Genomic DNA, 13,479 nt, shown 5'->3' with positions numbered 1-13,479 from the left:
CAGCAAGCGAGGCTATCATGGCTTGCAGAGGGATTTTCATCAGCTGGGAAAGTTGGCTGAAAAACGGCAGATGTAATTTAATGCAGACAAGTGTAAGATGTTTCACTTCAGCAGGACCAACCAAGGTAGGCCTTACATAGTGCACAGTAGGGCACTGAGGAGTGTGGTAGAACAAAGGGATCTGAGAATACAAGTCCATAAGTCATTGAAAGTGGTGTCACAGTAGGTAGGATTGTAAAGAAAGCTTTTGGCACATTGGCTTTCATTGATCAATGTATTGAATATAGGAGATAGGATGTTATGTTGAAGTTGTATAAGATGTTGAGGCCTAATTTGGAGTATTTTTTGCAGTTTTGGTTACCTAACTACAGGAAAGATTTAAATAAGCTCGAACCACATCACCACATCATCAAGTTTGCCAATGACATGATCATGGTGGGTTTCATCAGCAAGAACGACAAGTCAACTTACAGAGAGGAAGTGCAGTGGCTAATGGACTGGTGCAGAGCCAACAACCTGTCTCTGAATGTGATCAAAACAAAAGAGATGGTTGTTGACTTCAGGAGGGCATGGAGCGACCACTCCCCGCTGAACATCGACGGATCCTCAGTAGAAATCGTGAAGAGCACCAAGTTTCTTGGTGTTCACCTGGTGGAGAATCTCACCTGGTCCTTCAACACCAGCTCCATAGCAAAGAAAGCCCAGTAGCTTCTCTACTTGCTGTGAAGTCTGAGGGAAGTCCATCTCCCACCCCCCCCATCCTCATCACATTCTACAGGGGTTGTATTGAGAGCATCCTGAGCAGCTGCATCACTGCCTGGTTCAGAAATTGCACCGTCTCGGATCACAAGACTCTGCAGCAGATAGTGAGGTCAGCTGAGAAGATTATCGGGGTCTCTCTTCCCGCCATTACGAACATTTACACTACAAGCTGCACCCACAAGGCAAACAGCATTATGAAGGACCCCACGCACCCCTCATACAAACTCTTCTCCCTCCTGCCATCTGGGAAAAGGCACAGTAGCATTCGGGCTCTCACGACCACACTATGTAACAGTTCCTTCCCCAAAACTATCAGACTCCTCAATACCCAGAGCCTGGACTGACACCTTACTGCCCTATTGTAATGCCTGCACTGTTTTGTGCACTTTATGCGGTCCTGGGTAGGTCTGTAGTCCAGTGTAGTTTTTCTCTGTGTTTTTTTTTACGTAGTTCAGTCTAGTTTTTGCACTGTTTCATGTAACACCATGGTCCTGAAAAATGTTGTCTTGTTTTTACTGTGTACTGTACCAGCAGTTATGGTCGAAATGACAATAAAAAGTGATTGATAAGGTTGAAAGAGTACAGAGAAAACTTACATGGATGATGTCAGGAATGTAGGACCTGAGCTATGATGAAAGATTGAATAAGTTAGGATTGTATTCCTTAAAAAGTAGAAGATTATAAGGAGATTTAATGAAGGTATTCAAAATTATAAGGGGTATAGATATGGTTAATATAAGCAGGCTTTTTCCATTGAGGTTGGTTTAGGACTGCAATCAGAGATCATGGGTTGGGGTGAAAGGTGAAAAGTTTAAGGGGAACATGAGTGGAAACCTATTCACTCAGAGAGTCATGAGAGGGATATGGAGGGCTGTGGCCCAGGTGCAGGTCAATGGGACCAATCTGGCTTAAATGGGTTTAAATGGATTTGGCATGTACTAGATGGGCTGAAGGGCCTGTTTCTGTGCAGTGCTTCTCTATTATTCTATGAAGAGACCCTGTAGGCAAGTGAGTAGGTTGTGGGAACCGTTCAGTGATGGGACAAGCATTGAGTGAAGTTATCCCCTCTGGTTCAAGAGCCTGATGGATGAAGGGTAATAACTTGGTAGTACTAGTCCTGAAGTTCCTGTACCTTTTTTCCTGATGGCAGCAGTGGGAAGAGAGCATGGCCTGAGTGGAGGGTTGTAAATGGTCTGGAAGGTGCTGGCTGTGCACTTTGTTTCTCAGAAGCATTCCTGACCCTTGCCATTTCAGGTGCAGTGCTGCCCCATTCTCCACTAAGACAGGTCAGTTGAGTATTTTAATGGTAGAGTAGGGGGAGGATGCTTCATGATTAACTCATCATGGTACACAGATGTGACATTCTGCTTCAGTCCTGCTCACCCAACATGGAACATCTAGCAGTCAAGTTTTGTCCATTTTATTTGCCAACGGAGCTTTCTACCGTCATCCTGGTAGCGGTCTACATTCCACCTCAGGCCAAAGTCAGACAGGCACTGGAGGAATTTAGCACGTGATCAGCAGCACCCTAATGCCTTCCCTATCATTGTGGGGGATTTCAACTTGAAGAAGTCTCTGAGCATCTACCACCAACACATCACCTGTGGAACCAGAGGAACCAACACCTTTAATCACTGTTACACCACCACCAAAAAAGCTTACCGTGCCATCCCACCAGTATTCTGGCTGTTCTTCCACTCCCAGTATGTTGGCATGGACTAAATATCTCAGCACTAGTGTTGAGGAGTAAGAAGGTATGTTCAAAGGAGGTGGAGGAGAGCTTACAGGACTGTTTTAATTTTGTGGACTGGACAATATTCCAGGATTCATCTTCATATCTGAATGAATATGCCACAGTTGTCATCAACTTCATCAAGACCTGTCTAGATGAGAATGTGCCTTTGAGAAAATACCGGATACAAACCTGAGATTCATTTCTTGCAGGCATTCACAGAAAATACAAGAAAAATGATAGAATCTATGATGGCCTGCCCTCAACAGGGTGGACAACAATCAACATGCAAAAGATATCAACTTTTCAAAGACAAAATGAGAAAAAAAAGCAAGATTGTAATAATAAATATAAATAAACAAGCAATAAATATCAAGAACATATCCAAACTACAAGCCATGGATGGACCAAGAGGTTCAAGGACTGAAGAGGGTAGATCTGTGGCAGTCAAGACCGGTGATCCAGAACTACACAAGAAGTCCAGGTATGCCTTCAGAGGCTATTTTAAGAGGGAATAAAGAATTCCAATTGAAGTTAGGGATGGAATTGGATGCATGTCAGCTCTGGCAGGGTTTGCATGCCTTTACTCCTACAAGGCAAAGCCCAGTATCATGAATGGTTGTGATGCTTCACTTCCAGATAAACTCGGTGCCTTTTAATGCATGCTTTGAAAGGGAGGATAAAATTAAACTTTTGGAATCCCTACAGCATCTGGTGACCCTGTTCTTGTCTTAGTATTGAAACTGTGTCTTGCTTCTAGTCTTAGATACTCCAGCACTTGTGTCCTTGCCATTCTAGCCTAGGCCTCTTGGCACAGGTGGAGCACTGTTGCAGGAAAGCAGCGTCCATTATCAAGACCTTCACCATCCACATCATCCTCTCTTCTCATTGCTGCCACCAGGAACAAAGTACAGGAGCCCCGGGACTCACAACACCAAGTTCACTATTACCCCGAAACAATCAGAGCGTGGAGAGAGCTGCCAGCAGAGGGAGTGGGTGCTGGTTCAACTGAACCATTTACGAGAAGTTTGGATGGGAGGTCTATATAGGTGTGGTAGATAGGACTAGGCAGAAATTAAACAGGGCAGCACGGACTGGATGGGCTGAAGGGTCTGTTTCTGTACTGTAGTGCTCTATGACTGTGTGACTTATTACTGCAGGTTGTGCCGGACGTACTCTGAGGACGTGATGGCAAAGCTTTATCACTATATCATAAGCTGTTGGTTTGCAGGCAAGTTTCCACAACCGAGCCGCCGGTTTTCACACGTGTGCAGGAAGGGCTGACTTTGCTGTGTTCCGGTTCGGCAAATCTAAATAATTTACTTTGTTGAAACATTTTGTGCGTTTAACCTTTTTAATTGAAAAAAACATATTATTGTATGCGCTGGATTTGTTTATTAAAGGCTGTAAGTTTGTAGCGGCGGAGCCGTAGATCGGGAGATGCGCGCTCTTTAACCTTCACGCTGGACAAGGTGAGGGAGGAGGAAAGAGATTAGAAAAGGGGGGCGGCATCCGATAGCAAGAAGCTGTAGCACCCAGCGGAAGGAGGAAGCAGACACACTGTAGCGGAGCTCCCAGAGGGACGCACATCGCCAGACTAGCATCACTTTGACCGAGATGTTCGGGCCACTCGAAAAGCGGACCCTCTCCGCGCTCCTGCTGATTATCTCCTTTCAGAGGAAGGTCGAAACAAGTAAGTGCCCCGTTCATGGGATGGGGGTAGATCGCTCCTTTCACTGATTCACGCGGGCGCTAATGAAACTGGTGTCACATGGAGAGACGAGTGAGCTCGCTCGCAGGACCTTGTGCGCCCTTGTCCCGCGGATCCCTCGCGAAACGGGAATGCCCACGACTGCAGAGACCCACTTGTTTAGCGGGGTTCTCGCTCATTGCAGAGGCTGCGCGACCAGAGTGCAGGTGCTGTGTCCCTTCTCCTCCTCTGCGTTCGGTTATTTTGCCGCAGTCTCTCGGCTGCTGATGACCGCAGCCTTTCGCATTAAACAGGTGTCGAGTTGTGGGGAAATGTCGAAGATAAAGCAAAATAAAAATAGCCTGCTTTTGACGTTTTTTTAAAAAAAAAATCGGGTTCATTCGCGTTTCCTGCTTTATGGCTACCTGTGAGCAAACACATCTCAAGGTTGTATAATTTATACGTTCTTTGATAATAAATGTACTTTAAAACTTTGAAACGTCTCAGGTTGTAAATACCGGCGAGAACAGGATACTTACAAAAGAATGTGAAGACGGTCACTAAAACTAGAGTAGAAAAGAAGTGGCATTTCAAGTTTTCCAAGTTTAAGAGGGTAGTGCATGGAGGAGTGAGGCCTTTGCGGACAAAAACAGGAACTCGCACTTGGCTGCTGTGGGCAATGAAAAGAAAACAAAGTGTATTTTGCTACAGAATTGGATGTTTCCGAAGTATTAGTGAAATAGGAGAAAGTTGAGACAATAGATGATTAAACATTCATTGACGTATTGGAAAGGTTGGGTGAACTTAAAAATAATTATACCAGCAGAGGATATGATTCATCCTGTTGTATCCAAAGCAAGGTGATCACTGGCCGGAATCTTTCAGTGCTGTCTGGATAAGTGTGTGTTTTTTCCTTGTAAGCCCCAGAAGTCAGACACTGAATTTTACCTCAAGTCATGGGAAAGCTTTTAGAGGAATTGAGGTCTGACAAGTTTAATAATTATAGTCATAGAAAATTACAGCACAGAAATAGGCCCTTCAGTCTATCTTGTCCATGCTGAAAAATTTAAGCAGCCTACTCTTTAGCGAGAGGTCAGAATGTTGAATTTTTGTGGGTGGAGTTAAGAAATTGCAAGGGCAAAAAAACCCCTGTTATTGCAAAGGGATCTGGAAAAGGCTTGTAATAAAGGTAATGATACAATTGTAATGAGGGATTTCAATATGCAAGGGGATTGGGAAAATCAGGTTGGTGTCGGATCACAAGAGAGGGAACTTGTTGAATGCATACGAGATGTTTTTTAAGAGTAGCTTGAGCTTGAGCTCACTTGGGGATTGGGTGTTGTGTAATAACCCAGATCTTGTTAGGGAGTTTAACATAAAGGAACCTTTAGGAGGCAGTGATCATTATATGAGTGAGTTCATATTACAACTTAAGGAGAAGCACAACTCACATGTATCAGTATCACAATGGAATAAAGGGAATTACAGAGGCGTGAGAGAGGAGCTTATCGAGGTGGATTGGGGGAGGATACTGCCTGGGATGACGGCACAGCCGAGATGGCTGAAGTTTCTGGAAATAGTTCATAAGGCACAGGATAGATGTGTCCCACAGAGGAAGAAGTTCTCAATGGGCAGGGGTAGGCAACTGTGGCTGACAAAAGAAGTTAAGGACTGCATAAAAGCTAAGGAAAGGGCATATAAAATAAGCCAAAGTGAGTGGGAAGTTGGATAATTGGGAAGCTATTGAAATCCAACAAAAGGCAGAAAAAAAGCTATGGGAAGGGAAAAGATGGCAAACTAGATGGCAAACAATGAGGGCAAACTAGATAATAATATAAAGCTGGATACCAAAAGTTTTTTTTCAGTTATATAAATTATATAAAGAGTAAAAGGGAGATGAGATTTGATATTGGACCTCTGGAAAATAATGCTGGTTAGGTTGTAATGGGGGTCAAAGAAATGGCAGATGAACTTACCATAGAACAATAGAACATTATAGCACAGTACAGGCCCTTCAGCCCTCCATGTTGTGCCGACCCATATAATCCTTAAAAAAGTACTAAACTCCCACTACCCCATAATCCTCTTTTTCTTTTATCCATGTGCCTGTCCAAGAGGTTCTTAAATACCCCTAATGCTTTAGCCTCCACCACCATCCCTGGCAAGTCATTCCAGGCACTCACAACCCTCTGTGTAAAAAACTTACCCCTGATGTCTCCCCTAAACTTCCCTCCCTTAATTTTGTACATATGCCCTCTGGTGTTTGCTATTGGTGCCCTGGGAAACAGGTACTGACTATCCACCCTATCTATGTCTCTCATAATCTTGTAGACCTCTATCAAGTCACCTCTCATTCTTCTATGCTCCAAAGAGAAAAGTTTCATATGCTTCATATAACTTGTTCTCCAAACCAGGCAACATCCTGGTAAATCTCCTCTGCACCCTCTCCATAGCTTCCACATCCTTTCTATAATGAGGTGACCAGAATTGAACACAATACTCTTAAGTGCAGTCTCACCAGAGATTTGTAGAGTTGCAACATGACCTCTCTGCTCTTGAACTCAATCCCCCGTTAAAGAAGCCTAGCATCCCAGTGGCCTTCTTAACTGCCCTATTAACCTGCGCAGCGACCTTGAGGGATGTATGGATTTGAACCCCAAAGTCCCTTTGTTCATCCACACTCTTAAGTAACTGACCATTAATCCTGTACTCAGTATTCTGGTTTGCCCTTCCAAAATGCATCACCTCACACTTGTCCAGATTGAACTCCATCTGCCATTTTTCTGCCCAACTCTGCAGCCAGTCTATATCTCTTGTAACCTTCGACAATCTGCAGCTCCATTCACAACTCCTCCAATCTTCGTGTCATCTGCAAACTTACTCACCCATCCTATCGCCTCTACATCCAGGTCATTTATAAAAATCACAAATAGCAGGGGTCCCTGGAAAGATACCTGCAGCACACCACTAGTCACCGACCTCCAGGCAGAATACTTTCCTTCCACAACTACCCTCTGCTTTCTTCCTTTAAGCCAATTTTTATCCAAACAGCCAAGTTTCCACTTATCCCATGCCTCATGACTTACTGGATGAGTCTCTCATGAGGGACCTTGCTGAAGTCCATGTAGACCACATCCACTGCCCTACCCTCATCAATTTCTTTTGTTACCTCTTCAAAAAACTCAATCAGGCTCATGAGGCACGTTCTTCCCTTCACAAGGCCATGTTGACTATCCATGAGTAGACTGTACTTCTCCAAATGCTCGTAGATCCTATCCTTAAGAATCCTTTCCAGTAGTTTGCAGACCACTGACGTAGGACTCAGCAGTCTATAGTTCCCAGGTTTCTCCCTATTACCTTTTTTAAACAAGGGAACTACATTTGCCATTCTCCAGTCCTCCGGCACTTCCCCTGTAGCCAAAGGTGATTCAAAGATCATAGCTAATGCTCCAGCGATCTCTTCTCTCAATTCCCACAACAACCTGGGGTGTATCATATCTGGCCCTGGGGATTTATCAATCTTGATGTTTTTAAGAAGATCCAACACTTCTTCTTCTGTAATCTCCACATTGTCCAGCACACAGGCCCGCTCACATTGTCCAGCACACAGGCCCGCTCACATTGTCCAGCACACAGGCCCGCTCTACTTCAACCTCACCCTGATCAAGATCCTTTTCACGTGTGAATACTGAAGCAAGGTATTCATTTAGGACCTCCCCAACCTCCTCTGCCTCCAGGCACATGTTGCCCTCTTTATCCTTTAGTGGTCCCACCTTCGTTCTCGTCATCCTTCTATTCTTCACATACGCATAGAACGCCTTGGGGTTCTCCTTAATCCTACATGCCAAGTACTTCTCATGCCCCCTTTGAGCTCTCCTAAGTCCTTTCTTTAGCTCCTTCCTGGCTACCCTATATTTCTCATTCCTACTTTCTACTTCTTATATCTAACATATGCTTCTTTTTTCCTCTTGACTAGTTGCCTCACGTGTTTCGTCAGCCATGGTTCCCTTTTCTTATCATTTTTTCTTGCCTCTGTGGGACAAACCTATCCTGAACCCAGCTCAAGTGGTCCCTAAACTTCTCCCACATTATTTCTGTGCTTTCCCCTTTGAACATCTGTTTCCAATTTACTCTCGCTAGTTCCTGCCTCATCCCTTCAAAGTTAGCCCTTACCCAGTTAAGCACTTTACCATTTTGTCTGATTTTATCCCTTTCCATAGCTATGCTGAAGCTAAGGGAGTTGTGGTCACTCTCACCAAAATGCTCCCCCACCAAGAGGTTTGTCACCTGACCAGGTTTATTACCCAGAACTAGATCCAGTATAGTCTCTCCTTTCATCGGCTGGTCCACATACTGTGTCAGGAATCCTTCTTGAATACACCCGACAAATTCAGCCCCATCTATCCCCCTTGCACTCAGGAGGTGCCAGTCAATATGAAGGAAGTTGAAATCACCCATAACTACTACCCTGTATTTCCTGCACCATTCTAAAATCTGCCTGCTTATCTGCTCCTCGGTGTCCCGAGGGCTTTTTGGGGGCCTATAGACCACTCCCAGCACAGTGATTGATCCCTGTAATGAACTTAGTACTTAATGAGTACTTTGCATCTGTCTTCACTGTGGGTAACACTAGCAGTGTGGCAGGGGTCCGTGAGTGTAAGGGAGCAGGAGTGAGTGTCATTGCTATTACAAAAGAAAAAAGTGCTAGGTAAGCTAAAAGGTGTTAAGGCGGAAAAGTCACCTGGACCAGATGGACCACATCCCAGAGACCTGAGAGAGGTTGCTGAAGAGATAACGATGCATTGGTCATGATCTTTCAAGGTCACTTGATTCAGGCATGGAAGAATACAAGATTGCAAATGTCACTCCACTTTTAAGAAGGGAGGAAGGCAAAAGAATGGAAATTATAGGCCAGTTAGCTTAACCTCAGTGGTTGAGAAAGTGTTGGAGTTTATTATTAAGGATGAGGTTTCAAGGTACTTGGAGACTCATGATAAAATAAGTCAAAGTCAGTATGGTTTCTGTGAAGGAAAATCTTGCCTGACAGATCTGTTAGAGTTCTTGAAGGAAGTATCAAGCAGGGTGGACAAAGGAAAGGTTGTGGATGTCATTTACTTGGATTTTCAGAAGACATTTGATAAAGTACCTCACGAGTTTGCTTAACAAGATAAAATCCTATAGCGTTGCAGGAAAGATACTGTCGTGGATAGCGGATTGGCTGGCAGGCAAAAGAAGTGTCTTTTCTGGTTGGCTACCACTGACTAGTGGTATTCCTCAGGGGTCAGTATTGGGACTGCAACTTTTCACATTGTTTGCCAATGATTTGATTAATGGAATTGATGGCTTTGCAGAAGAGTTTGCAGATGATATGAAGGTAGGTGGAGGGGTAGGTAGTGATGAGGAAGCAATGTGATTGCAGCAGGACATAGACAAATTTGAAGAATGGGCAAAAGAGTGGCTGATGGAATACAGTATTGGGAAATGTATGATGATGCATTTTGGTAAAAGGAGTCCATAGGAGTCCTCATGCAAAACTCCCAGAAGATTAATTCACAGGTTGAGTCTGTGGTTAAGAAGGCAAATGCAATGCAGGCATTTATTTCAAGGGCAATAGAATATAAAAGCAAGGAGATAATGCTGAGCCTTTATAAGACACTAGTCAGGCTGCACTTAGAGTATGGTAACAGTTCTAGGCCCTATATCTCAGAAGGGATTTGATGTCATTGGAGAAAGTCCAGTGGATGATTCCAGGAATGAAGGGGTTAACATATGAGGCGAGTTTGGCAGCTTTGGCCTGTACCCACTAGAATTTAGAAGAGTGCGGGTGGAACCTCATTGAAACCTACTGAATGTTGAAAGGACTAGATAAGGTGGTTTTGGAGAGGATGTTTCCTATGGTGGGGGTATCTGGAACTAAAGGGCACAGCCTCACAATTGAGGGGCGACCTTTAGAACTGAGGTAAGAAGGAATTTTTTTTTAGCCAGAGAGTAGAAAAATTGTGGAATGCTTTGCTACAGACTGCAGTGGAGGCCAAGTCCGTGGGTATCTTTAAGATGGAAGTTGATGGTTTCCTGATTAGTCAGGGCATCAAAAAATATGGTGAGAAGGCAGGTGTATGGGGTTGAGTGGGATCTGGGATCAGCCATGATGGAATCGTGTCGCTGAATGGCCTAATTCTGCTCCTATGTCTTATGATCTTAAGGTCTTATGTCATGAAATTTGTTAACTTCATGGCGGTGGTACAGTGAAATACATGACAAATAAATATAGAAAAAAACGGAATTGCAGTAAAACGGAATATGTCTATTAAATAGTTAACTTTAAATAAGTAGAGCAAATAAAAAGCAGCAATAAAAAAGTAGTGAGGTAGTGTTCATGGGTTCAATGTCCATTTAGAAATTGGATGGCGGAGGGGAAGAAGCTGTTTCTGAATAAGTGTGTGCCTTCAGGCTTCTGTACCTCCTTCCTGACAGTAACAATGAGAAGAATCAGTCAGGTTTATTATCACCAGCACGTGTTGTGAAATTTGTTAACTTAGTGGCAGCAGTTCAATGCAATACACAATACAAAAGAAAAAAAAAAGAAAAAAAAAATATAAGTAAACCAATTACTGTATATGTATGTTGAATAGATTAAAAATCATGCAAAAACAGAATTAATATATATTTAAAAAGTGAGGTAGTGTTCATGGGTTCAATGTCCATTTAGCAATCGGTTGGCAGAAGGGAGGAAGCTGTTCCTGAATCAATGAGTGTGTGCCTTCAGGCTTCTCTCCCTGATGGTAGTAGTGAGAAAAGGGCATACCCTGAATGCTAGGGGTCCTTAATAATGGACACTGCCTTTCTGAGACACTGCTCCTTAAAGATGTCCTGGGTTAGTAGGCTAGTACCCAAGATGGAACCGACTAAATTTACAACCCTCTGCACCATATTAGGCAGTGATGCAGCCGGTTAGAATCAGAATGATCTCCATGATACACCTATAAAAGTTTTGAGTGTTCTTGGTGACATATCAAATCTCTTCAAACTCCTAATGAAGTATAGTCACTGTCTTGCCGCCTTTATAGCTGCATCAATATGCTGGGACCAGGTTAGGTCTTCAGAGATCTTGACACCCAGGAACTTGAAGCTGCTCACTCTCTCCACTTTTGATCTCTCTATAAGATTTAGTATGTGTTCCTTTGTCTTACTCTTCCTGAAGTCCACAATCAGCTCTTTCGTCTTACTGACTTTGAATGCAAGGTTGTTGCTGTGACACCATTCCACTAGTTAGTATATCTTGCTCCTGTACTCTTGTCTCCATCTGAGATTCTACCAACAATGGTTGTATCATCAGCAAATTTATAGATGGCATTTGAATTATGCTTAGCCGCATAATCATGGGTATAGAGAGAGTAGAGCAGTGGACTAAGCACACACCCCTGCGGTGCACCAGTGTTGATCATCAGCAAGGAGGAGATGTTATCACCAATCTGCACAGATTGTGGTCTTCTAGTTAGGAAGTTGAGGGTCCAATTGCAGAGTGAGGTACAAAGGCCCAGGTTCTGTAACTTATCAATCAGGATTGTGGGAATGATGGTGTTAAATGCTGACCTATAGTCGAGGATCTGGATCCTAACATAGGTGTTTGTATTGTCCAGGTGGTCTAAGGCCACGTGCAGAGCCATAGAGATTCTGTCTGCTGTTGACCTATTGTGGCGATAGGCAAATTGCATTGGGTCCAGGTCCTTGCTGAGGCAAGGGTTCAGTCTAGTCCTGACCAACCTCTCAAAGCATTTCATCACTGTAGATGTGAGTGCTATTGGGCGATTGTCATTAAGGCAGCTCACATTATTCTTCTTTTCTTCTTATTAATTTTTTTATGAGTTTCTACAATGCGACAAAACAAAAAACAGTAAAAAAAAGAGGTTTATTCACTGCAAAACAAACATATCAGAAGTACAGTTCATAACAATTAAGAAAAAGCACCCATAGTCGAATCGTATAAAGTTAGTTACCACCCCACCCTCCCACTACTCAACTCCAAGCTAACCTAATGATATATAAAAAAGTTAATCAGAACTTTATCACCACAGAGCTGTATTTATAAAAAGAAGGCATATTGCCTACTACCTAATCTATAATATGTTTACACATCAAAAAAAAAGAACCATAAATCTTAACCATAAGAAGCTGGAAGTAAGGGATTTAAATGCAAAAAAAAGGGAGGGATGCACCATTAATCTAAACGGGAATTATGAAAATATTCAAGAAAAGGTCCCCACACCTTTTGAAAATTTATGTCCGAATTAAGAAGTGAATAATGAACCTTTTCAAGGTCTAAGCAGGACATAATGTCTCTGAACCATTGAGCATGAGTGGGTGGGGAGCATCTCTCCACCTAAGAAGGACTGCACATCTGGCCAAAAGAGAGGCGAAAGACAATGTACGACGCTTAGTCGGAGTTAAATGCATGTCAACATCTCCCGAAATACCGAAAAGAGCAATCAGAGGGTTAGGTTCCAAATTGCAATTAAGTATATAAGATAAAGTTAAAAAACATCTCTCCAGAATTTCTCCAAGCTAGCACAAGCCCAATACATATGAATAAGAGAGGCCTCGCCCCCTTTACACTTATCACAACAGGGACTAATATCAGGATAGAACCGCGACAATTTAGTTTTAGACATACGAGCCCTGTGTACAACCTTGAACTGTAAAAGGCAGTGGCGAGCACATAGAGAAGTTGAATTAACTGACTTGAGAATTGAATCCCAAACCTCATCGGACAAAGAAAAATTTAAATCATGCTCCTAGGCAGTTTTAATTTTGTCAAAGGGGGCTCGCCTCAATATCGCTAACATATCTCGAATAGTAGATATTAAACCTTTACCCAATGGGTTCATACGAAGAAACAAATCCACAACATTTTTAATGGGTACCTCAGGAAAGTTTGGTATTAAAGGGTTGATAAAGTGTCTAATTTGGAGATATCTAAAGAAAATGAGTGTTAGGTAGGGCAAACTTTACAGACAATTGTTCATAAGTTGCAAAGCACTTATCTATGAAAAGATATTCAAAGCACCTAATGCCCTTTCTGTGCCTGTCTAGAAATGTTAAATCCTGCATAAAAGGCTGAAAAAGATGATTATGTAGAATAGGACTAGAGAGAGAGAAACCGCGGAGCCCATTATATTTTCTGAACTGAGCTCATATTGAGTCTGAGACTCAGACTGAGCTGTCTGATATCTGGATTAACAATTGACTTAGGCAATTGGCAAGGAAGTGCGGATCGAAGAAGTCCGGAGATGGAGAG

The 13,479-nt window shown here is 43.0% G+C and overlaps 1 protein-coding gene across 1 annotated transcript in view; it reads left to right on the top strand.

Moving 5' to 3' along the window:
* Positions 1–4,010: 4,010 nt before the first annotated feature.
* Positions 4,011–13,479, top strand: part of LOC140737759 (basigin-like) — a 70,381-nt gene continuing 60,912 nt past the window's right edge. The window contains exon 1 of the mRNA XM_073064383.1: positions 4,011–4,187. Within this exon, the coding sequence (XP_072920484.1) occupies positions 4,112–4,187 (76 nt within the window). The 5' untranslated portion in view covers positions 4,011–4,111. The remainder of the gene's footprint in view (positions 4,188–13,479) is intronic.

This window comes from Hemitrygon akajei, chromosome 13 (genome assembly GCF_048418815.1).
Source record: "Hemitrygon akajei chromosome 13, sHemAka1.3, whole genome shotgun sequence".
Taxonomy (NCBI): Eukaryota; Metazoa; Chordata; class Chondrichthyes; order Myliobatiformes; family Dasyatidae; genus Hemitrygon; species Hemitrygon akajei.
This window is presented reverse-complemented; position numbering and strand designations above follow the sequence as displayed.